Raw genomic sequence first — 25,493 nt, 5'->3', positions numbered from 1 at the left:
CCCCCTCTGCTTTCTCTCGCTTCTGACTTGGATTCCTCAGGCCAGTTCTTTGATGAAAATGAATCCCCAGCTGATCCGCAGCATGACTCTAAAGTGGCGGATTATAATGGGGATGATGGTAATGTGGGTGAGTACGAGGCAGACAAGCAGGCCGAATTGGCTTACAATGAGGAAGAGGATGGTGATGGTGGGGAAGAAGACGTCCAAGGTGAGCTTGGGCCTTATTTCCTTGAAATTGAGAGCTGTGCTAAATCTGAGTGTGTTATCTGCTGAATACCTGCTTTACAGCTCCAAAGGACAGGTTTACTTTCATTCAGACTGGTGTACTTTTTCCAGTCTGTTGCTTTGTTTATATTCTTAAACTATATGCATATTTTATCACACTGGCTCTAAAGATACAAAATCTCAAACATCTGCAAACTTAGAGCAATCTGCCATCAGATGAACAGGTCAGTCATAATAGTCAATACCATTTTTTCTTATCTTCTCATGCTCCCTGCTCTCAACCCACCTTCCCGTCGTCTTGTTTTTCTGCTAATTTTAGCATACTGGTTAAATCCCTCTCTTGTATTTTAAAGGAGCCTTTCTTCCCCCTCTCTCTTTCTAAAATGACCTTTGGCAATTTGAACCCAATTTCTAATGAGTAAAAGGACAGAACAATCTGTAAACTAACTGCTTATATTAAAGAGGCAGTAAATGTGTTTTTATTTATAAATGCTGTCTGCTTTCACCAATTCATCTACCTAAGTTCAGAGTTTCAGATTATCTGAGGCCACAAGGTGAGATGTTGTACAAAGTAAACCTTCCGATCCTTGCAGTGAGAAACCTGGCAAATCTGTCTCCCTTACATGACTGACATCCCTTAACATATTTCAGAATGGCATTGATCAAACTACCATACATGCCTGCTCATCCTTGCTAGCTTGAGCTAGCATAGTGGTGACAGGCTTCAAGGGGTGAAGTACTGTCACCCACATGGATTAGATAGAGACACAAACTTCAGCTTGATTCTTGGTTTAATTTGCAACATTATTGGAGTTGTTCTCTTAAAAAGGGAAAAGCTAAAATAAAATAATTTATTGCCCTGTACTGTTTTCTTAGCTGAGTGGGGTGGCAGTATGTTACTCCCAGGCTTTTGTCAATTGTCTAGTGTAACTGGCTTCAAGGACATGTGGAAGTGAATCCTTTCTTCTCCCTTTATTTCCCGCTGTTGACGGTGGGGTTGGGCTTTATTGGACATGAGTTTATTACTGCTGATTCTCTTGAAGTCCTCATTTTATAATTAAACCAAGTAACTTTTGGGACATCAAGAATGACATCCACTGAGACACTCATACAAATATAGTCTGATTTGTGAATCACTTTTATGCCTGTCTATTTGATTAAAAACTAAGCCAAACTAAATAAAACAAATGCACAACTTGGTACTATTTAGAAAAATAAAAAAAACAACTGAACGGTATGACTTATATACCTGATTTTATAGTAGGAATAAACTAGCTATAAAAATCTTGCTATGAATGAGAAATTCATAGAATTGGAGTGCAACTCAGCAGGACACTTGTGTGCTGTGTCCTACCTTTGGGGGGAACTGACCTTTTCATCTTGTGGTGCAGCAAGCACACCTTGTTAGCTGAACCTGAAGTATTTTTGTCATGGCAGGGCATAAATAAATCCTATCAAAAGAGTAGTATGTAGCGGTGCAGAAATTAGGATGGGACAGGCAGCGAAATGGTACAGAACTGCACGTTAATGTTCCAGTGAATTAAGCGAAACCATGAAGTTTGTCCCCACAATGAGCCACCCTGCAAGTTATCCATTCCAGTTAGGTGAGCAGGGAAGGGAGCAAGAGTAAGTCAAGGACTTCCTTGCTGGTACGCTGAAAAGGAAGAGAATTGCCCAGGCCTTCTCTTGTATACCCTCTAATAGCCAAATGAACAAATTGCTTGCCTACCCTCCCTACTGGGGCCTGCACATGGGTTATCTAAAGATAAATGAAGAAAAGATTTTTAAAAATGCTTAGAAAAAGAAGGAAAAGTAATGAATGAAATGCTCTCTAGTATGTCCAAGTACTTAGAGAATTTTACTTTTCAAATGCATTCTCTCTCGCCTAGGTAAATTGGTAGCATTGTATACCGATTTGCAAGTCTAGCAAATGAAGAATGGTTTCTTTTTATTCAAAGTATATGATCATGCAGATAACACATTTAGATTTAGTTTTGTCTGCATGATGCCATCTGTTTCTCAATGTGTATAAGCTTGACTTTGGCTAGTTTTCCCACTGAATCCTGCATGCAAACCCCAACCCCCTCAAAAAAATATGATGGCATCATTTGTTTTATTTTTCCACCTTTTCCATCTAGTGTAACTAGTTTCAATGTGGTGTGCATTCATATTAATTAAAACTTGTCATTCTGAATTTGCTGGTTATTTTGTTTTTGTGTCTTGAATGTTTAGCTCATAAGTTTTACCAGCTGTTTTGTCTCATCAGTTATTTTGTTATAAATAAAGATCAATTAATAAAATATTAGAATCAGTAAAATAGGTGGAAGGGAAGGTGGAAGAGAGGTGAATTTTGGGAACCATAAGCAGAGTCTACTTTGGATTTGTGCTTAGCACAAAATTATTTCAATCACCATTAGGTTAATTTTCCCCTTCTCAAAAATGGAATTGTTTCAAGATTTCCTTGTCATCTTGGCAAATGTCATTGTATCAAATTTAGCCCTATACCGTACAACCTTGATGTGCTGTTTGTACAACCTTGCTATCTGCTGATTGTAATCATAATTTGATCATAAAGAGTTTGCACATAAATGAACCCTGAGGTTGGCATTTGTTTGGACAGTTAGCATATGAACGGGTAAAAAGGGATCCTGAGATTACTCGATGAATGTAGCGTGTTAGGCATCCTTGTTAGTGCAAGCAGCTGAACAATACCCAGATAATTAATCACTGAAATAAAAGCAAAATACTACGGATGCTTGAATTCCAAAATAAAAGAATAAAATCCTGGAAAAGCTCTGCAGGTCTGCCAACATCTGTGGAGAGAGAAATAAAGTTAACATTTTGAGTCCTTATGACTCTTCAGATAATTATTAATTTGCTCAGCCTGATGCACAGCTTAGATTCCCCTCTGGAAAGGAATTTTTGTGCTTTAAATATTGGCAATGCTGTGTTTCTGTTTTCTTGAAACAGGTGAACACTAAGCAGAATCGTGCTAAGTGCTGATCAGTTTAATTGCTGTACATTCAGTTATAGTGATATTTATTGGCACTGGTCAATACCTATAGCTGGGCTCCATTGTTTATACCTTCTCGTTGAATGTAGATCCTGTTTTGATTTTTTTTAAATCAAATGTCAATGGGGCAATTCCAGGTTGAACCCAATCCTCAATTCCATTGTTTTTTTTCTCTTAAATCATCATTTTTTTTCCTGACTTTTGAAGCTGCCTCTTTTAGCTGGTGGATTGAAACATTGAACAAACCTGATATCAATTTTTATTTTATTTGCACATTCCTTTTCTTGCAATATCTTGAATACTGAGAAACATAATGTTTCAACAAATCAATTTCCACCCCATAACTGAGCATTGCCTCATGTTTAAGTGTAAGGAGTAGATTTATTGATGCAATAAAAAGATTGTTGAAGTCTGGACCATTTGTCACATTCGAACATTCTATACCTTGTGGATCTGACTAAAATGTTATTACCCATTCCTGTGTATGTTGTAATGCTTTTTAAGTTGCCCTCTGGGATCTCAAGTTAGATACAGGGGAAGGTTATTTCTTTTGGAAGTCAAGAAAGAGTCTACAGTTTTCCTCTCCCCTCTCCTCTCCATTATAGCGTGCAACTGTTAACTTAAATTATTCTAGAATTTTGTCTTCGGTATCCCAGGGGTATGGACGTTGCTTGCTGGACCAGCATTTATTGCCCATTCCTAATTGCCCTTGAAGCTTACGGTGAGCCAACTTGAACTGCTGCAGGCCATGTGGCGTAGGTACACCCATGGTGCTGTTAGGAAGGGTGTTCCAGGATTTTGACTGTGACAGTGAAGAAATGGCAGTATACAGTAAAGTCACACCATTTGCGACTTCCTTGTTCGCGTTTTCACTTACCTGCACTTTGTACACAGCATCGCCCATTGTGTGAGCAATATTCGCTTATCCTCGGTTTCTTCTGTCTCTTTTCCTGGGGAGACAGCAACCATGACAGAGCAGAGACTGAAATGGTTTCAGCTGAAGTGCAGCCTGAATGAAAAGGCTAACCTGGAAATATCAGAATTTCTGGGTCCAGAGCTACAATAACAGCTCGATTCAATTTTAACTATTCACCGATGTATTGCCCAGAGCGTCCCCCGCCAGTCCTAAACAGGCACTGCACTACAGTTTTGCTGGAGAGTCCAGTACTGCCTTCGCATGGCTGGAACCTATCTAATTGAGTCCCATTCAAAAACATGTCCCCGCTTCGAGATTTCACCTTTTGTGAGATTTTGTAGGAACATAACACCTGTGAACGGTGGGACTTTATTCAAATTCCAAGTCAGGATGGTGAGCGGCTTGTAGGAGAACTTGCAGCTGATGGTGGTGTTCCCATGCATCTGCTGCCCTTGTCCTTCAAGGTGGTAGAGATCGTGGGTTTGGAAGGTGCTGTCAAAGGAGCCTTGGTGAGTTGCTGCAGTGCATCTTGTAGGTGGTACACACTGCTGCCACTCTAGCACCCCATCCACAACCTTCAAAATTCACTCCCTTCACCACCAACACAATCAAGTGGGCTGCTTCATCCTGGATGATGTCGAGCTTCTGAGTGTCATTGGAGCTGTGTTCATCCAGGCAAGTGGTGAATATTCCATTACACTCCTGACTTGAGCCTTGTAGATAGTGGACAGACTTTGGAAGTCAGGTGAGTTACCCGCCACAGAATTCCTAGCCTCTGAACTGCTCTTGTAGCCACAGCATTTATTTGGCTGGTCCAGTTCAATTTCTGGTCAATGGTAACCCCCAGAATGTTGATAGAGAGGGATTCAGCAATGGTAATGCCATTGAATGTCAAAAGGAGATGGTTAGATTCTCTTTCGTTGGAGATAATCATTGCCCAGCACTTTTGTGGCGTGAATGTTACTTGCCGCTTATTAGCCTAAGCTTGAATGGTCTTACTGCTTATGGACAAGGACTGCTTCCTGTATCTGAGCAGTCAGGAATGGTGCTGAACATTGCAATCATCAACGATCATACCCACTTCTGACTTTAGGATGGAGGGGAGGTCATTGATGAAGCAGCTGAAGATGGTTGGGTCTAGGCACTACCCTGAGGAACTACTGTAGTGATGACCTGGGACTGAGATGGTTGACCTCCAACAACCACAACCATCTTTGTGCTAGGTATGACTCCAATCAGTGGAGAGTTTTTCCTTATTACCATTGACTTCAGTTTTACTAGGGTTCCTTGATGCCAGAGATATTGACCCATCATCTGAGGAAGAGCTTCCTGATAATCTGTTCAAAAATTGTGCTTTATTAGTTTGAACTATCTCTGTGTCATAGTTTAATTTGAAATTATTTTCTCTGTACAATTCATAAGCTATATATAGTTTTTTTTTAAATGTTTCTTTTTTTCTTGACTGAAACAAGAAACAGAAATATACAGTTTAACCTGAAATATAACTAAAGATCCCAGAGTCAACCACTTGGAGCACTGATGCAATCATTGCTAGAGAAAGACCCAACCAATATATAATAAGAACTGGTGTCTCAATTTCCTGCTCCCTGTTCTCATTCTAAAGATTTGGCATATCAACACTTGAGACGGAACAATTTCAACTTCTGTCTGACTGAGACAAACCAATGAAGTTAAGTAGGGTAAATATATAATAATTAAGTTAAATAATGTCTGTGGCACGCACACATTCAGCTCGCGTCTGCTCTGTTTTTGCCTATACTGTAATTCCCTCTCTTCGTGCTGCCTCTCTTCAAATAAGTTGTTTCTTTAAGCCTCCTGAATCATTTCAAAGCACTGCCAGCAGCATCATAATTTGTTTAGTTGGATTAAAAATAGAAAATGTTGGAAACGCTCAACAAGCTGGTCAGCGTCTTGGAAGAACAAAGGTTGGGTTAATATTTTAGTTTGGTCTTTTTCAGTTATTGGGGACAAATTTAACCAAGCTAAGCAAATGGCAAGCTATTTGGGTGGGGTGGAGTGTTCATTTTTACATCCTCTGACATTGGTCTCAGTGGAGAGTGAAATCAGGTGGGGTGTAAAGACTTTGCCGTAGCTAATCCGGTCAGTTTCCAACATGTAGGTTTAGTTAAAATTGACCATGTCAATTCTGTTTCCTTCTTCACAGAAGCTGCCTGGCCTGCTGAATGTTTCGAGCATTTTCTGTTTTGATTACAGATTTCCCACATTATTTTCCTTTTATTTTTTAGTTGAATGCCAGCCGTTTGGAGCTGTTTTGCCCCTTTAGCTGCCACACCTGGGCTATGTCTTTCCTAAAAAGCCCAAGTTTCTCCAATGTTTCTTCGGAACTGAATTCTTTGATCGGATTCAATCCTGTGGTCCTTCTCTGGATGGTCTCCAGAGCTTGAATATCTTTTGGTGGGAAGAGCTGGATTCATTTCTCACTGATTTTGACCAGAGCACTGTACGTTTTAAGCATAATAAGCATGTTTCTGGGGATTTATTTGTTTTGACTCCCATTTAGATGGACTAGGCCTGCCATTTCATTTATCTCAAATGTCACTTTTGGATCATCACAATTTACAGTGGGTTTATTTCTTTTGTCATCTTTCATAAATTATTTTCTGCACATAATATGAAGCACTTGCACATTTAAGGAGATGGACATTAATTTGCTCTTCCTCCCTCCTCCTATGTTCTAGCAGCATCTTTTAGGCTTTTTGCATCTTCAGCAGCTTGTTTACAATTCTAAAACTGAAGGATTACCTGAGAAATCTTTTGGCAAATGTACACTGCATTCTATTTGTAGACTGTTTTGTTATTGGCAGGAGAGAGACAGGCAAACGGTACTTATTTGCTCTCACCACCTGTGAGGCAGAAGGTATTTTAAATTACTTTTAAAGTATGAGGTGGCTCGTTTTCCCAAACCCTTGGTTTGTGAGATCCAATTTACTAATAACCCGTCGTAAACTTGATTTAGGATTAACTCAGAAGGTTAGTTTATTTCACAATCAAAATCTTGGGGAGGAGTGTTTGTAACTTCCCACTCCATTACACATGGGCACAGACACATGTGTACATTGACACAGTAAAGGTGAAGGGAAAGAAAACTGACTTTTACAGCTAAAGATAGTAACAGTACAAGAACCGTAGAAATGAATATTAGTTCACGTGATTTCCAGAGTCAGAATCCAGTGAGAAATTCTTTGATGTAGGAGTTCTAGTTCAGCTGGATGAAGACCAGAATTGTAGAATTCACTTTACAGTTGGTGCTAATACTGCAGGATGAAGTAGATATGCAAAGACTGGGTCAGTTCTGCAGGCAGTGGCAGGAAATCTTCCAGAAGAGACAGGCTTGAGGCTATTTTTCTGCCTGGAGGTCTGCTTCTTGATGGTTCACCAGTTGGATGTTAAACAGCAGACTACCTATGAGCTAAAGATGTAATATTAAAACTGTCCAAAAGACCAGAGGCTTGGGTCATGTGACATGGTCCATCCGTGGTTAATTGCAACTTAATGCTTCTAGCCAGAATTCCATTGTTCCTCAGGAGAGAGGCGAGGTGGTTATTAGCATCTCTTCTGCTATAATGAGTTTCGATTTCTCTTTTGTGAGAGTTTAGTTTGGGGAGCCAGTTCATCTGCACTTCCTCTGCTTTCATTGATTACAGGGGGTCTGGGGTCTGAAATTCCACAGGATGGGGTGAGGAATTTGTTTGTTCTTGTAGCTTCTGATGGTAGCTACCTGAACAAAGTGCCAGCTCTGTGGTCAAGTGACTTGTAGCAGCCATCCTTTTTGGTTCAGCAGAAAATACGTTTTAAGAAAAGCAATAAGAATAAAGTATTGCTGAAAAAAGAGATGTCGAAGCTTTTCATCTTGCACTCATCAGGACAGTTCAAAAATACCAATATAAGAGAAAACAGCAATTTATTGAAAGCAAATTTCAAACAATTCTTGGCAGTTAACTGTCAGTCACCATCAATTGGTGTATTCTCCATGTCAATATCTCTACCAATCAGAGTCCACTTCCCAACCAGTCAGCACTCTCTTCTTATACAGTATAAATTGTTGTTTTTCCTTATTGGTATTCTTGCAAAGTGTCCTCATGAGTGCAAGACAAAAAGCTTTGACGTGTCTCTTTTCAGCAATACTCATTCTGTATTACCAAACAACTATTTAGCAAGAATAAAATTTTGAACATAGTGTTTCCATGTTATAGGAACCCAACAGTTCATAAATGTACTGTACATGTATTCTCCTTTTAGTTTTACCCTGGTAAAATTCAAAGTGAACCATAGGATTAATACTTAAAGACTTACAATGGCCCTTTCAGTCTTTATTTGTTGAACAGTAGTCCCTTGAGAGAAGCTGCCTTAATCTGGCATGATTGTTGTATGGAACTAATTGTCCTCCTAACCTAATGCCATCCCTGATGCATCTACGATAACATAACAAGACATCTGATTTGTTGAGTAAAGCAACAATAGGAACTTCGGTGGTTATTGTAAACACTTCACTGAGCTGCAGTCCTCTGATCCATTTGATCAGAGTATATACAGCCTCTACAGCAAAATTTGTTATGTACAATGGTTTTGCAAACTTTAGTGTCATTGTTCCTTAAAGCCATTTGAGTTCTTAAATATGTTCTGATCCTTCAACAGGGTGATACTGTCAGTTCCTCATGCTGTGATGCAACTTTAAAGATGAAATCCTTGTTTTATGTTGATTACAATAATTGCTAGTTGACTGAGTGAATTGCAAGCGAATTTGTGATGGACACAACAGTGTAAGGATCTTGGTGCTCACTCTGAATGTTTACTCCTGGTGCTCAGCAGTTTCCTGTTTTTGGGGAAATAAACTTCTTTTTACTTGTCTTAGTTTAGATGCTGCGGGGAGATTGGGTGATCTTCCAATAGGGAAATGAACTTTGCTGCTCCTGTCTGTCTAGCAGCTGAGAGCAGTTGCTTTCTGATTTAATCTTTACGAACCATATAAGAACAGTAAGTTTAATCAGTTTACCATATTACAAGCAACACTCATTGTGTGTACTTTCTTACAAGTTATTAATGTACCCTTTGGCTGTCAAAATCCATCGTGCATTCCTTAGTATGTGGATCAAATCTGTGGTTGCACTTTAGAAAAGCGTTTGATCTCTGAATGCGGACTTCCCGGAGGACCGTTCCCTGGTATCAGAGCTACTGGAATGTTTGTCGGGTTGCAGTCCCTTTGTCTGCTTTTCACTGAGTTCATGAACATCCTGATCTAAAATGACAGATGTTTAAGTAGATGGAACAGGATCTTGAATTGAAAATAAGAGGTGGTTGCATAACTTCAGATGGAGAACAGTCTCCACTGGGTATATCCACATCAGATCTTTTCCCTTAAAAGCAGTCGGCGACTGGAGTCACTGTGGTGCATCTGTGAGGCTGAGAGCGATGTAGATAGCACTTTCAGAGAGGCGGTCACACTGCAGGCTAGGAGCATGCTGGCAGAAAGGAATGGGTGACAGCCAAGCAGTCTAAGAGAACCAGGCAGGTAGTGCAGGAGTCCCCTGGGATCCCGCTTGCTAATTGGTTTTCTGTCTTGGATACCAGTTGGTTCCTCAGAGGAGTGCAGTCAGAGCCAAGTTTGTGGCTCCACAAGCGGCCCGGCTGTAAAAGAGGGGAGGAATCAGAGTGGAAGAGCAATAGTGATAGGGGATTCATTAGTTACGAGAACAGACAGGCGTTTCTGCAGCTATAGACGTGACTCCAGGATGATATGTTGCCTCCCTGGTACCAGGGTCAAGGATGTCATCGAGCAGCTGCTGGACATTCTTCTGGGGGAGGGTGATCAGCCAGGGGTCATGGTCCACAATGGTACCAATGACTTGGGGAAGAAGGTGGATGTTGTCCTGCAAATCGGAATTTAGGAAGCTAGGTTGAAAATTAGCAAGCAGGACGTCAAATGTAGTAATCTCCGGATTACTCCCAGTATCATGTGCAAGTGAGTACAGAAATAGGAGGATAAGGCAGATGAATGTGTGTCTCGAAAGATGGTGCAGGAGGGAGGGCTTTGGATTCCTGGGACACTGGGACTGCTTTGGGGAAGATGGCAGGGGAAGATGACACCTGTCAAGCCGGACGTGTTGCACCTGAACAGAGCCCTTGTGGGGCGTTTTACTAGTGCTGTTGGTGGGGGAGCTTTAAACTAACTCTGCAGGGGTGTGGAAACCAGAAGAGAGTATTAGAGAGGAATAACAGGGTGCACAAACTACTGGCAGAGACAGATAGCACTAGTATAGAGAATAGTAAGTTACTAGGTGGAGTCGGAGTAAGGGAAAAAGTCATGAAGTCTAAATCAGGGTTAATATGCATGTATGTGAATGCACAGAGTATAATAAGATTGGGGAGTTACAGGCGCAGATTGCCATGTGCAAATATGATGTGGCAATAACAGAGACCTGGCTCAAGGAAGGCCAGGACTGGGTGTTAAATATTCCAGGGTACAAGATGTTCAGAAAGGAAAGGAAGAAAAGGAGGGATGGTGGTACTGGTTAAGGAGAGAATTGCAGTGCTGGAGAAAGGATGTCCCAGAGGGTTCAAGGACAGAATCAATTTGGTTAGCGCTAAGGAACAAAAAGGGTGCACTTACATTGCTCGGTGTAGCCTATAGACTGCCAACTAGTGAACAAATCTGCAGGGAAATTAGAGAGATGCAAACATTATAGAGCAATTATAATGGGGGGACTTTAATTACCTGAATGTAGACTGGGAGAGTGGTCGTGTACAGGGCAGAGAGGGGAAAAAGTTCCTAAGTTATGTCCTGGAGAATTTTCTACAGCAGATGTGTCCTGTCCAGCAAGAAAGGATGCACTGTTGGACTTGGTTCTTGGAAATGAGGCCAAGCAGATCAGATGTCAGTGGGGGAACATTTTAGGAGACAGTGATCATTGTATCGTATGGTTTCAGATGATGGTAGAAAAGGACAATATGCAATCCAGAGGAAGGATAATTAACTGGGGGGGGAGTCAACTTCAATAGGGAAGAATGGAACTGGGCCAGATAGACTGGAACCAAAGGTTGGCAGGAGAAACTATAATGGGCTATCTTCAAAGAAGAAACGGTTTGGGCACAGTCAAGGTATATTCCCTCAAAAGGAAAAGGCAGGGCAAACAAATCCAGAGCACTCTAGATTAAAAAGGAGATAGAAATTAAGATAAAGAAGATAAGTGTGCTTATGACAGGTATCAGGTAGAAAATACAACTGGGAACCAAGCGCAATACAGAAGGTTCAGAGGGGAGGTGAAAAAGCAAAGAAGCAGAGGGATTATGAGAAAAGACTGGCAGCCAACGTAAAAGGGAATCTCAAAGTCTTCTATCGGCACATAAATAGTAAGAGGATGGTAAAAGGAGGAGTATGGTCGATTGGGGACCAAAAAGGGGATTTACACATGGAGGCAGGGGGCATGGTTGAGGTGTTAAATGAATACTTTGCATCTGTCTTTACCAAGGAAGCAGATGCTACCGAAGCCATGGTGACAGAGGAGGAAACTGTGTCGCTGGAAGGATTCAAAATTGATAAGGAGGAAGTGTTGGACAAACTGTCAGTACTTAAGATCGACAAGGCACTGGGACCAGATGAGATGCTTCCAAAGATTTTGAAGGAAGTAAGAGTGGAAATTGCAGGGGCATTGGTCATAATCTTTAAGTCTTCCCTAGACTCGGGTGGTGCCAGAGGACTGGAGAATTGCAAACATTACACCCTTGTTCAAAAAAGGTTATAAGGATAAGCCCAGCAACTACAGACCAGCCAGTTTAACTTCAGTGATGGGGAAGCTTCTGGAGACAATTATTCGCAATAGGATTAGTAGTCACATGGAAAAATGTGGGTTGATTAGAAGAGCCAGCATGGATTTCTAAAGGGGAAATCATGTTCAACTAACTTGGAGGAGTTTTTTTAAAGAGGTAACAGGGTTGAAGTGGAGTTCCCCAGGAGTCGGTATTGGGACCCTTGCTTTTCCTGGTGTATATATTAATGATCTAGATCTTGGTATACAGGGGACAGTTTCAAAGTTTGCGGATGATGCAAAACTTGGAAGCATTGTAAACTGTGAGGAGGACAGTGTAGAACTTCAAAAGGCCATAGACAAGTTGGTGGAGTGGGCAGATAGGTGGCAGATGAAGTTCAATGTGGAGAAGTGTGAGGTGATTTAGTCTGGTAGGAAGAACATGGAGAGACAGAATAAAATTAAGGGCACAATTCTTAACGGGTACAGGAGCAGAGGGACCTGGGTGTATATGGCATAGATTATTGAAGGTGGTAGGACAGGTGGAAAGGGCAGTTAATAAAGTATACAGCATCCTGGGCTTTATTAATAGGGACATAGAGTACAGGAGCAGGGAGATTATGCTGAGCTTATATAAGATACTCATTAGACCTCAGCTGAAGTATTGTGTACAGTTCTGGGTGCCTCACTAGGAAGGATGTGATCGCATTGGAGAGAGTGCATAAGAGGTTTACAAGAATGGTTCCAGGGATGAGAAACTTCAGTTATGTAGATAGATTGGAGAGGTTGTGACTCTTCTCCTTGGAGAAGAGAAGGCTAAGGAGATTTGATAGAGGTGTTCAAAATCATGAGGGGACTGGATAGAGTAGATAGGGAGAAACTGTCCCTGCTTGTAAAAGGACCAAGAACGAGAGGGCACAGATTTAGTGATTTGTAAAAGAAGCAAATATAATATGAAAAAGAAGCTCTCTCACTCAATGGTTCGAGTCTGGAATGCACTGCCAGGAAGTGTGGTGGAGGCCATTCAGTTAAGGCATTCGTGATGGGAATTGGATGAATGTGCAAGGGTATGGGGAAAAAGCAGGAGAATGGCACTAAGTCATGTTGCTCATTTGGAGAACTGGTGCAGTCACAATAGGCTGAATGGCCTCCTTCTGTGCTGTAACAATTCTGTGATTTAGCTTGTGCATGGAAATCAAACTGATGCTATGGCCTAGGTAAAATAGTGTCTCAAAAGATTGTTTTTAAAAAAAAACAGCAGTAGACCAATCCCATGATTTAAACCAGGAAAATGAGAGCTAATTGAATAAGAATTGTGCTTTTAGCAGACAGAGTTAAGGCAGTTGGGAGGAGGCTCGTGTGGAGCACTAACACTGGCAGAGATGAGTTGGGCTCAGTCTTTTTGTGCTGTAAATTTAATGTAATTCTATCCTATGTAAAAGGGTAAGCATTTTACAGCAGGTAGCTTTTTCCTTTTACATATTGTAATTGGAAAGTATTGCACATCCCTTATTTGATACATCTGGGGGACATTAATGAACTAATTGAGTTTTGTGTTGGTCTGACAGCTTTACAGCCACTTTTGATATTTTTCTCAGGTTTTTTTGGTGCTGGATTGGTTTGGGTCTCTGAGGTGAGGTGGTGGGATTTGGATTCATGTTCTCTGAATTATTAGCCTGGGTCTTGGCACTAAACCCCACTTCCTGAAAATGAAAATATAATTTTTCGAATGAGCAACAAAGACTTCATAAAATTGGGGGATTAAGTGGGCTAGAGAATTTCGGTCTGTATTTTGTGGATGAGTTTACTAACTTGCAGCACCGCTGTAAGAATTTGGATGCTATTAAAATTTAGGGCTGTTGGTGTCTTTAGTCAATTTAACTTTGTAAATCCTCAATTTAAACGGGTCTTGCTGAGCTGACCTACAAGGCGCAATCAAATGATATTTATTGAGAATTTATTAAGCAAGAATGTAAATATATTTAACAAAGGGTAGTGAAGACAGCATGGATTAACCCTGGAAGCACTTGGAGGATCCACGGCCTATCAGCACAGTCGAAGTCTTTCTCTTCGTCTTGGTTTTGAGCTGTGTCTTCAGGAGAGTTGTCACCATAGGAGCGATGATGATGACTGTGCCCACAATGTCTTGAAACTTTTGATATTTATCCCTAATTCTGAAAATTCTTGTACCATATTTGGACATAGTTTGTATTAGCCTTTTCAGTTGGTTGAAAGTGAGGTCACTTGCTTTCTCTCTCTATCTTCATGGCTCAAGTCACATAACTAGTGACTGAAAACAGAAGTTTATTATCTCTACATGTTACATGAATTGGAAGCTCAAATGACCTGTTGCCTCTATTGAAAAATATGGATATTTGGCCCTTTCGACGTTTTCACACACCTGGAGACTAGTCATGCATGTCCTGAAAGCTATTAGTACCAGGGTTAAATGGTGCTTTGTGGTCAAAAAGGAAAAAATAAGCAAAGAGAATGTCATAAATGACTTACTCTATTGATATTTAAATGATCAATATGTTTTAAAAAACTACTCTAATTAAAAGGTACGTGTTGATACTAGTCTTTATTACAATAAGGAGGGATTCATGCTGAGAGTCAGTTCTGTTAGCCTCGAATGTGGCTAAGCCAAAGGGGTGCTGTGAGCACTCCAAACAAGCAGGCAAGCTAACTCTTATCAGTAAGTCAGTTCTGTCAGTACTGACAGCCTTAAGTGTCTCAGTTGTAACTGCGAGCAGCCTGATCACTTTAACTGTTTAATTACTACTTTCGCAGGCAAGAATTTAAAATAGTCTGTTTAAAATGGTTTCATATGAGATTCCAAAATGTTAGTCATAATTAATGTAAAATCCTAAAATTAGAATGTTTTTTAAATCTTACAATCCCCGTCTCAAGGAAGAAGATATTTATACTGGTTCCTCTCAAAATCTATATCTAATCTATCTATTTGTTGTATCGTGTAAAGGTGACAAATGTTGATATTAATCCTTTGTATTGATTTTGCCATGTGTTCAGGCAGTGTGGGGGGAATATATGGATACTCCATAATTTAATCCTTGGTGAGCTCTCCTTGGCATAGGTCTAACTGTATTTTGGGATGAAGTTTTATTTAACAGTTATGTTAGTATGCTCTGGAATAGAATATTGGCTAGCCCCCTTATCGCAGTCTGATGCCTTGACCAATTCACCACAATCATGTTGTCCTAGGACAAAACATGTATGAACTTAAAAGATTCTCCAATTTTTTCCTTAGGAATATCCACAGGATGGATTTTATCCACAGGATGTATTTTATCCACAGGATGGATTTTATCCACAGGATGGATTTAAGTGTTGGATATTATTTTCCTAACCCTCCAATTACCCAACACTAATTGCTTTTTATTTTATTCCCTTTAACCAATTACTGGTATGTTAAATTTTATCTCAAATTATTGTGAAATTAGTTTCTCTAGGGAGTATGTGTCAATACCTTGATGGCCTAAAAATTTCTACTTATTATACTGCCCACCTAAACCATGTATGCTGCTGTCTTATAGCTGAACATGTTTGAAATTCATTCTTCAGCACATTCTACCATCATTTGCATGTTAGTCACTTCACTCGTTTCTGTGAAGGATTAAATTAAAGAATGAAGCTTGTCCAACCGTAACTGGATGCTTGCATTGGTACCCCAAATCACGCCCCTCTTTCTGAACTGCAGGTGATCTTACCGAAAGAACAAGGTGTTTGTGGGTGGTTTGCCTGTGGTGGAGTCTTTGCTTACTTGCCCTTTCGTGGTTCCAATGTTTAGGTGGCAGTTAGGCTGTCAAATTCAGTTCTCTTGAAAAGAAAACCTAGGCAAACATCACCAAGAGAAAGTCATCAAATTACTCACCTAATCTACAATCTCCTTAATCCTTCACTAAAATGTACAAAAACAACAGATTACACCCATAATGACTTTTTTTCGTCCGTCCCCAATCACTTCCTCTCGCACAATTTTGAATATCCCATTAGTTATTATTCTATCTCCATGGAGAAACTTTACTGTCCAATACAATGTATGTCTTTTTTCTGTATAAAGGAAAACAGAAATCAAACATTCCACTTGATTTTTTTGGTTTGTTTGTTTATTTGATTAGTCACATAATTCTTTTGTCTTTGTTGCAGCTATTGCGATAAGTGTAAATTGGGGAAAGTGATGCAAAAGACGTACCCTGTTGTGGGACAAATGCCAGAGTCTGGAGATGGTTAAAGTCAGAAGTTTTATTACAAGCATGCAGGGAAAAGATTCAAGCTGCAGAATCTCTTTGTGAATACACTTGGGCTTTTGGTGGGGACGTTTGTTGCTAACTGGGACCTCATGAAAATCAATGTTCTCCCTCCTTAAGGCCCCAACCTCACTAGGGGAAAGGTGTAAGATTGCAACCTCTTCTCTGGCCACGAGTGGTTCTTCACCATTCCCCTCTGCCTCTGTCCATGCCCTGGCTTTGGTAAACACACACACCAGTATTCCCTTCTTATATCAGAGAGGTGGAGAAGAGGGGGAAGTCTTTCAACTGTATTATTCCAGCAAAGCTTGGAACCACCAGCCCTAGTTTTGGAGACAGCAGCGACAACTCGCTGTTGACCAATCTGTGTATGGAGTTTTGATTTTAGCTAAACATGGGGAGTGGTCTGCTTCAGGGGAGGCGTCACTGTGGCCAAATTAACTTCCTCAAAGCCCCCTGCATCTTCTAACTCCTCACTGAGTCTGGTATTTTCTGTCAGTAAATCAATGGGCTGTAAACTCTGACTGGTGTTGGAAAGTGCTGGCCTGCAGGAATTAGAAATAAATACCTACTTATCTGGTCTTGAAAATTACGCTGCCACTTGGGTTCACTGGAGCTGCTTGGGGCCTGCATCGAAAGACTCCTAGCAGGCCCCAGCAAAGTCTAGCTCCAGCGTATTCAAGGAGGCCATACTTTCTTTATTGGCACTAGCTGCCGTAAAGCAGGTAAGTTTAAAAGGCCAGGGAAATTGACAAACAAGGGAGAAGGTAAGCAGATAGGATTTGTGGGGGTGTCTGGGGGCCGTCTTGGAGGGTGGTGTCAGGTGGAAGGGGGGCCGGTTCTGTGTGTTTCAGGCGTGGGGGGTAGTGTATGAGTTGGGAGGTTGGGTTGGGAGGGGTATTGGGGAGTCCCATGGGGTCAGTCTGGGTCTTTACAATAGTTACTTGGAAGCCAGAAGAGGTTTTAATTCTTCTAACTTTTTTTCTGTGTAACTATTGGTATATATAACTGCGTTTTCAGATGGTTGCCAGCGCAGCATAATTGTCCAGAAGAAGTGTGCACTTCTGGGCAATTGCCGTGCAAACCCTTGCCTGGGAACTTCCCAAAGGGATTCCCTAGTGCATTTTTGGGGTACACTCCAAATCCGATGCTGGGGAGCACAAAGTTTCGGGCCATTATTTTGTTCCAGTGTTTGGTCTAGGTGGCAGTTTTTTCTTTGTATAACGCACTCTATCATGCATTTCGTGTTCCTAAATTAACTGATTTATTCAGGACAGCCGTACTCTCCTGCCAGTCATCACTTCCCTTTTGTAATTATCTACCAGTACCCTTAGCTCCTTGTACTTTTTACTCAGCTGTAAGGCAGGCACATGTGCACTGTATGCCAACCTATTCTGGACTTTCTCCAGCTGGTTCCTTTCTAAACCTCTTTAGAAAGCCTATCAAGGATACACTCGTAATCTCCGTCGTACTCTTTTATAATCCCCAGTACATCATTTACTCCTGATGCTCCTGTCTCTTTTGTCAAACTGTCTACCAGAAACATTCTAGCACATGCCACTGTCATTAATCCTGGCTTCATCTAATAACTACTACACATGTTTAACTACAACCTAAGACTGCTTCTCAAATTTCAAGTCAATGATATCTCGACTACTGTGGGTCCCAATTCTGACACCAACCTGTAAGATTTTAGGATTTGGGGCCACAGATACCTAAGATAAACAGTCGTCTATTTGTAAATAATTGAGAGTTTATTAAGAAGCGACAGTTTAGATATGATGCATTAACTAATTAGATAGGAAAAGTATATGACCTGTGATGGTTGAGACCGGTTTACTGATCCCAGAGGATGAATGGTTGGCTAGCACAGTGTGTATTGATCTCAGCTTTTTGTAACAACTGAGTTGTGCTCTCAAGTCGAAGTATTAGGGAACTCTTTCCCTGGCCTTCCTCCTCTTCCTCCATCTGAAGAAGGCGGCTGCCAGGTGAGCACTGCCACCTCCCAGCACTTGTTAATATACCCTTTATCTGGGGGCTGATAGCTTACCTGGTGTCAATCACCCATTTAAACCCTTCTGACCAATGGATACAGGACAGGCACCCAGAATGTCAGCGTGGTTACCACCTCCCCTGTTCATCACCCTGTTTGAGGTCAGCTTTTTATTTTACGTCATGCTGAGGGTCATTTCCTGGCCCTTTCTAAACACTTGCATTGATAAGGGGGTACACAAGACACCATCCTACCAATTTGGGAATGTCAGCTTGGCAGCCTGAACCAAAGGACCTTGCTGCATAAAGAGAATGTTTAGAGTTGTCTGTTTAGAAATTGCCTTTCCTGAAATTGCTTTTCCATAAGGAGAAAATCAATGCTGTTTAGCTAAGTCGCGAGGCTCTTCGCCAGAGGAGTACCTGCTAAGCCCTGTCCCCCAGCCTGTACGTCGGCTGGCAGTGATCCAGGTACAATGTTGTCGCCTTACCTTTTTGCTCCCTCTTTCTGCCACTCTGACTACACACGTGTTTGTGATCTCTGAGGTTCCAAGGACACCCAGCAGTCAGTTGGACTTAACTAGAGATGGGGTGGTATAAAACAATACTCACTCTGGTGTCTGCTGACCGCAGGGACTTTCCTTTAATCGTAGCCATCAGTGAAATCCTGTTCATGACGCCAAGTTGTTGTGGATAAAAAAATCTCAGATGCCTTGGTTCGCTGAAGTACTCTCCTGCACGCTTGTAATAAAATTTCCTACTTTCAGTTTACTCCAGATTGAGTGCTTTTTATCCACAACATACCTCATTCTTTCTGACTTTGGTTTAATTATTTTCTATAGACCTGTTTACCCCTAGCAGAGAGGTCAATTACCAGGGGGCACAGATTTAACATGATTGGCAGAAGAATTAGAGGGGCCATGAGGAGAAACTTCTTCACCCAGAGGTGGTGGGTGTCTGGAATTCACTGCCTGGTTTGGTGGTGGAGGCAGAAACCCTCAGCTCTTTTAAAAGGCGCCTGGATCTGCACCTGAAGTACTGTAACCTGCAAGGATACAGACCAAATGCTGGAAGGTGGAATTAGAATGGGCAGCTAGTTTTTTACTTTTTCTTCGGCCAGCGCAGATATGATGGGCTGAAAGGCCTCTTTCTATGCAGTAACTTTTCTATGGTTCATTAGTGTGTGCAGGGGTTAAATGGCAGTTCCTCACTAAGTCACCTTAAAACCTGTTCTTGGAACTCCCGCAGGGCACAATCTTACTCCTCCCTTATTCCATCATTGTTCTTGACCATTCTTTCTTTCTCTAGTTCATGAGTAGGTTGATCTGCACAAATTTGATAATCTTTTTCTGCTAAAGTCTCAGTTTCCATTGATGATGAGTAAAAACTCCATTGTTCTAGCTGATAAAATGTAATCGCTGAATATCTTAAACTTAGATTAATACTCCCCAGATTTAATACTCTGTCAAAAAACCAAGTCTGCTGCGAAGTGAGAGTTCATGCTTGTAATTCACTTGGCCAGTTTAAACTCTCCTCCTATTGAAGGAGGTGCTGATCAAAAGTACCAGCTTCTTATGCCACCCCACTGAGTTACTCCTGTGTCACAGGCTGTTGAGACACAGATTTTGAATTGTAGTCTCATTTACTTAGTTGTAATGAACTGACAACAATGTTGTGATCATATCACTTGTCCTCATTTATAGCCTGTAAAGTACTGGTCTCCTTGGATCCCATTAAGCAACTTGAATGCATTTTAGGTTGTAACCATCTTAGAATATAGGGATTATCATTGTAAAATAAATTATAGGAACTAAGAATCAGAAACTATTCATTGCCCAGCATTATATTTATGTAGCTTGTTTTAATGCTTTCCTGGATATGTATTGTGAGCAATGTCAGACAGCATTATTAAATAACTGTAGCAAATATTATAAATCATTTTGCTTACAATGGTTATTGTATTACTTAACTAATTTCTCTGCTACAGACAAGGTTTCAATTTAATAGAATTCTTTAGTGGCTGTGTGGGGTAAAAACATTCCTGGTCTGGTACTTGGTCATAGCAGCCAAGAAGAGCTTAGGATCAGTGTCTCTGCTTTGAGTTAGAATGTCAACTGGACATCTTCAGGTACACTGTTGTTGACTTTAGTATTCTTAGGTTGAGGGAGGAAAACATCTGTGAGGTTTGCTCTCATTTGTGATCTAGTGTTTACCCCTGGAATGTATGCACATGTAACCATTGGGTAAGGACAGAATCTGGCTCAGCCGTGATTCTCTTCATGGTCAAATATCAATGCCTGCTTCATGAGTAATAGCCAATGAGTGAGGTGTCAGAGCCACAAGTCACTGCCTTCGGAAGAGGACAGGTGGAGAAAAACATCAATTCTAAATATAGTTTAATTTGCTTCTTTGTGTTTATCATTTTCTTTGTTTCAATCAAGAATGAAGTTTGACCCAATAGCTAAAATTTTGGACTAATGTTTAAAATATATATTGTGAATCATTACTAAAATACTATTTCTGAAGCTCCATTTCTAATTTGTTAATTCTATCATTTCCAATCCCAGATGAGGAGGAACAAGACCTTCCAGGGGACCTGAACAATCCTGCTGTATATGAAAATCGCCGTTTTGTAGCTGATGGTTTGTAACTGCTTGCCATGAAATGGAATCCCATTTATAGGCTGTGGAAGGAATCTTGAATCTGACTCTTGATGCAATAATGCAAAATCGTTCTACAGTATGCCATGGCCTTTTCTTTTTACAAGTGCATTACTTGACAAGTTTGAGAACTTCTGGTGTTGATGTCCGGTGAAATAGAAGGTGATGCAGACTAATATTTCTTAAAGATTATAAGCAAATTGTTTAGATTTGATTTATAATTGCAAACATTTTGAGGGGGGAGGGAATTTCATTTACCTCTGTACATTATTTTGTATATTTTGTACTTTTGAAGATTTTATGAACAAAATTTAGTTTTCATTTTGAGAAGGGTTTAGTGTTCACAAAACCATTACATAAATATAATAAAATCAGTGAAATGACTGTCCATGCTAGCAGTAATCTGCTATATTCAGGTTAATCAAAGTAGCATTTGAGAACTGATCTGTTTAAATTTACCATATTTAAAAAAAGTTTAGCAACTAAATAGAAACATTTTGGTTTGTACAGCCATCTACAAGATTTACTTTTGCTTAGTGATGTTTTTGCATTGTGCTGTGAAAACGATAAATATTGTCTCTTGGTTCTTTGGGAGAAGCAATGAGAATATACTCTGGTGATTTGAATGCGTTCTAACTTCAACACTGAAAGAATGTATAGATACATGTAATGATTGAACCCAATGCAGCAGAGGAAATTCATCTGAAAAGTCTTCAATAGAAGCATAGCTTGGATGTTAATTTTCACACGTGTTCCTTTTGTTGCTTCCATCAACTTGTTTATTGCTATGTAAATAAAATAAAAAGGGACAGCAATGAAACTTGGACAGTGCTACCTACTGACAGTCTGTTTTGTGAAGAGGTTGCTGGATCTAACAGCAGTATCACAGTGGAACTCTGTAAAAAAAAAACAGAACACCATCTTGAAAATTGTGGTGCAGTGTGACCCTTTAGGTTATTACAATCGGTGAGTAGAGTACTAATATGATTTCTTTCCTAATGAATTAAACATTGGCCATCTCCTAATCTACTCTGCTGAGTGAACATTGGCTCTCATGTCTAACATAAATTGACATTAAATAAGATACAAGCCCACAATGGTGTTTTGGATATGGTTTTCATTCTTTGCGATACAGTTAACCCACTTTTTTTTCCGGCTTTTCCTATGTTACATGGGATCACTTGAATGCTGGTTGATCATTCCATACCAACCATCATTTTTTTTGGATTCGGCAGGTGGTTTTACAGCTGGGTTGCCCTTCCTGTCATTAACTCCCCATCTAAAGGTTCAGGGACCGGCATCGATGTATGCTGGCTTGCCTGCACTGATGGCTGGGTTCTTTCGTGGCCAACAAGCCCAGGAGTGGACTTGAACTTGGACCATCTGGCCAAGGCAGGAGAGCTACCCACTCAGCCACTCTAGTTCCCTCTTCCCATCCGATATTAATCTAGTGAAATTATGTTGAATCTTTTCCATGGCTTTAATAGCCATCCCATATTAGGATACCGGAATACAATAAAAATTCTCAATTGTGGTTTAAACAGTGTCTCATATGTGGAACTGAAAACCATCACAGCAGTTTCAATATTGTATTACCCTCTAATAAGTCAGCAGGCAGTAAAATGTTGCACTATCACTTTTAAAGTGAATGTTGTAGATTTTCTACATTGTATAAAAAAAGTATAACCCTCTAACTTACTGTTGAAATATGAGGCAAAAATACTGTGAATACACAATTTGCAGACTTGGAAAATTTAGACAGCCGAGAAATGTATTGCAATATACTATCTCCATGAGTTTGAAATCTTCTGTAGAGTCAGAATGTTCATTATTAGGTGTAATAAATTTGATTGCAAAGTTCAAAAAAAAATTATGTTCAGAGCAAAAATTGGGATTTCAAAGGGTAGAAAAATAATGCATTTTTAAGCATAAACTCATAATTTAAAAAATAAAATACTGCAATATATACTCTGTGGGATAACTCAAGTCACTGCAAACCTTATTATGGCCCTTCTAATTTCATGTGGGGTAAAGTAGCCTTCAATAGGAATGATAATACATCTCCCATAAATTGTGGGATCCCATCAATGCCATTGAGTGGACACACGGGAATGCAATATATAAAAATGATTCATTTTTAACTTAGTGATTAACGATTGGATAACTGGGAGTAAATAATACAGCTCATAATGAACCTTCTGGCCTATCAATTACTTCATTTTATGGTTCCTTGCATTATCTGAAGCACTAGATTAAATTACACCATTTCTAACTTCCTTCTGGGTATTTTATTCTGTAATTGCCAAATTTAGTCATGTAAACAAAAATCAGTAGTTCTGCCTCTGTGTGCAGCTTTTTAGGGAGGGCTGGGGTTATTCTTTTTCCAAGTTAAATAATTGCATTGGGTTTTTGTGCTTCTGAAATGTTACACCCGTGTTGTAAAGCTGTAAGAAGATACTGCATGGTAAAATGGTTTATGTTCCTCTGATTTGTTTACAATACTTTGAATAAATGATTTATTTGAGTTGATATGGAGAGTCTTTGTGAAATGCTGTCGATTAATATGTGCATCGTTTGGACTGTCTGCCAGAAACAGCTTTGAAACAAACTATACATTCATTTCCAGTCCTTTAAAAATAGTGTGAGGAGTTCAAACTTTGGGATTGGAAAATGGAGAGAATATTTAGACATCTCTGCAACTTCTTCTACATCAGAAAGTTCTAAATGGCTATGAACATTGACTTCTCAGCAAAAATGCTGGAAATACCCAGCAGGTCAGGCCGCACCTGTGGATAGAGAAACTGAGTTAACATTTCAGGTCAATAACCTTAATTCCTTCAGCAACGTGCTATGGGACCATTACGTCCACCTAAAAGGATAGACAACATCTTGATTTAACGTCTCAGCTGAAGGACGGCACCTCCAAAGTGCAGTACTCCTTCTACTACACCGGAGTGTTGGCCTTGATTTTTGTGCTCAAGTCCTGAAGTGAACTTTAATTCAGAATTTTTTTGACTCGGCTGAGTGCTACCAACTGAGCCATGGCTGACACTAGTAGAAAGTGATTACTGAAATTAAGACTCTGGCACAATGGATCATAGTTACTCTGAGCTTCATTCTATATCTGATCATTTTTCATGAGCTAGAAGTGCTGTACTCTAGAACTGGCTATGTGCTATATGTTTTTCTAATCCTCCTCCAACTCAACAGTCTTCTTGTTCTATTCTTGTTCTCCCTTGAGCTGCAATTGGAAATGAGGTTTCACAAAGTACGTTCCAGCTTAGAATTTTTGTTGGAAAAAAACATTCAACTTAATTTTTGCTTTCTCTCTAGAGATGTGGGTCTGTCTTGATATTCTAAGTGATTTTAGTACTGATTTATTCAGGTCAAACAACACACACTCTGCTTTTATAGTGATTATAATTTGTTTATTGCTGGTTATTCACAAGTTTTGTAGCTTACTGAACCTACAACTAACCATTTCTGATCATAACCTATATTTCTGTCTTTCACCAAAGTCAAATGTTTAATTGTCTCCCACATTCTAAAACATTGAGAGAAAGGGCAGAGTAACAACAGCTATTAACTCTAAAAAGTATCAAGTAAGTAATAGTCCATGGCTAATTGAAAAATTCATTGAGTTATTAAGAGGCAAATCTCTTGGAGCCGTTTTTTGTGTTTTCTAGGGCCAAGGTTAAAAACATAAATTTTCGTCAATGATCTTGGAGATGTGCTTAAAACTGAATCATTCTCAAATGTGTTGTTGATTTAAATGCCTATGGAGTTAATAATTCAGAACAAATTGATTGAAGGCATGTTTAGGCAACTGGTTGAGGGTCTCTTCAGTTGATATGGACAAGAGGAGGGTTGTGCACAGAGTTAGGAAAGCCTAGAGATGTGTGTAGCATGGTGTGATAGCAATTTAAGAGATTAGCAAAAAGACCTGAGAGAATTTGATCACTTGTTAAAGGTGTAGCATGATATTGTTATATGGGAAACGAGTAGTTTTAGGTTGTATTACAAGGATCACAGAGTACAGAGTGAACAGCACTATACTTTAACTATATAAGGGTTTGAAATTCTGCATTTGATGCATTGTGTCCATCTTATGTCCCTGCACACTGATGCTAAGTCATTGAGTTTGTTTAAGGATAGGCCTCAGGAATTAGGGGGAAAGCAGTCTGCAAGGGGTAATTGGACTTAATTTAAATAAAGATGCAGTCCTTTTAGGGGGGCTATTTGAAATAGGATGATAGAACTAGAGTATATGTCTGTTAAATCCATAGGTCACAATGTTTCATTTTTGAGTCATCATAGAGTGGTCACAGCACAGAAGGAGGCCATTTAGCATGTCATGTCTGTCTGCAAGACCGCCCACCTAGTCCCACTCCCCTACCTTTCCTGGTAGCCCTGCAATTTTTTATTTTTCCAATAATTATTCAATTCCCTTTTGAAGACCGTGATTAAATCTGCCTCTGCCACACACTCGGGCAGTGCATTCCAGATCCTAACCACTTACTGCATTAAAAAAAAATTCCTCATTATTGTCTTTGCCAAACAGTGTAAATTGGTGTTCCAAAACAAAAAATAAAAAATACCTGGAAAAACTCAGCAGGTCTGGCAGCATTAGCGGAGAAG

At 40.1% G+C, this 25,493-nt stretch overlaps 1 protein-coding gene across 2 annotated transcripts in view; it reads left to right on the top strand.

The window, feature by feature from the left end:
• The window catches only part of golm2 (golgi membrane protein 2), a 94,502-nt gene extending 71,118 nt beyond the window's left edge, over nucleotides 1-23,384 (top strand). Inside the window, exons 10-11 of one of the 2 annotated variants that reach the window (XM_078530121.1) lie at nucleotides 41-208; nucleotides 20,763-23,384. In XM_078530121.1, the coding sequence (XP_078386247.1) occupies nucleotides 41-208; nucleotides 20,763-20,845 (251 nt within the window). In that variant the 3' untranslated portion in view covers nucleotides 20,846-23,384. The remainder of the gene's footprint in view (nucleotides 1-40; nucleotides 209-20,762) is intronic. The other variant, XM_078530122.1, reaches the window with a different exon arrangement.
• The last annotated feature ends 2,109 nt before the right edge of the window (nucleotides 23,385-25,493 follow it).

Source organism: Cetorhinus maximus, chromosome 26 (assembly GCF_964194155.1).
Source record: "Cetorhinus maximus chromosome 26, sCetMax3.hap1.1, whole genome shotgun sequence".
Taxonomy (NCBI): Eukaryota; Metazoa; Chordata; class Chondrichthyes; order Lamniformes; family Cetorhinidae; genus Cetorhinus; species Cetorhinus maximus.
This window is presented reverse-complemented; position numbering and strand designations above follow the sequence as displayed.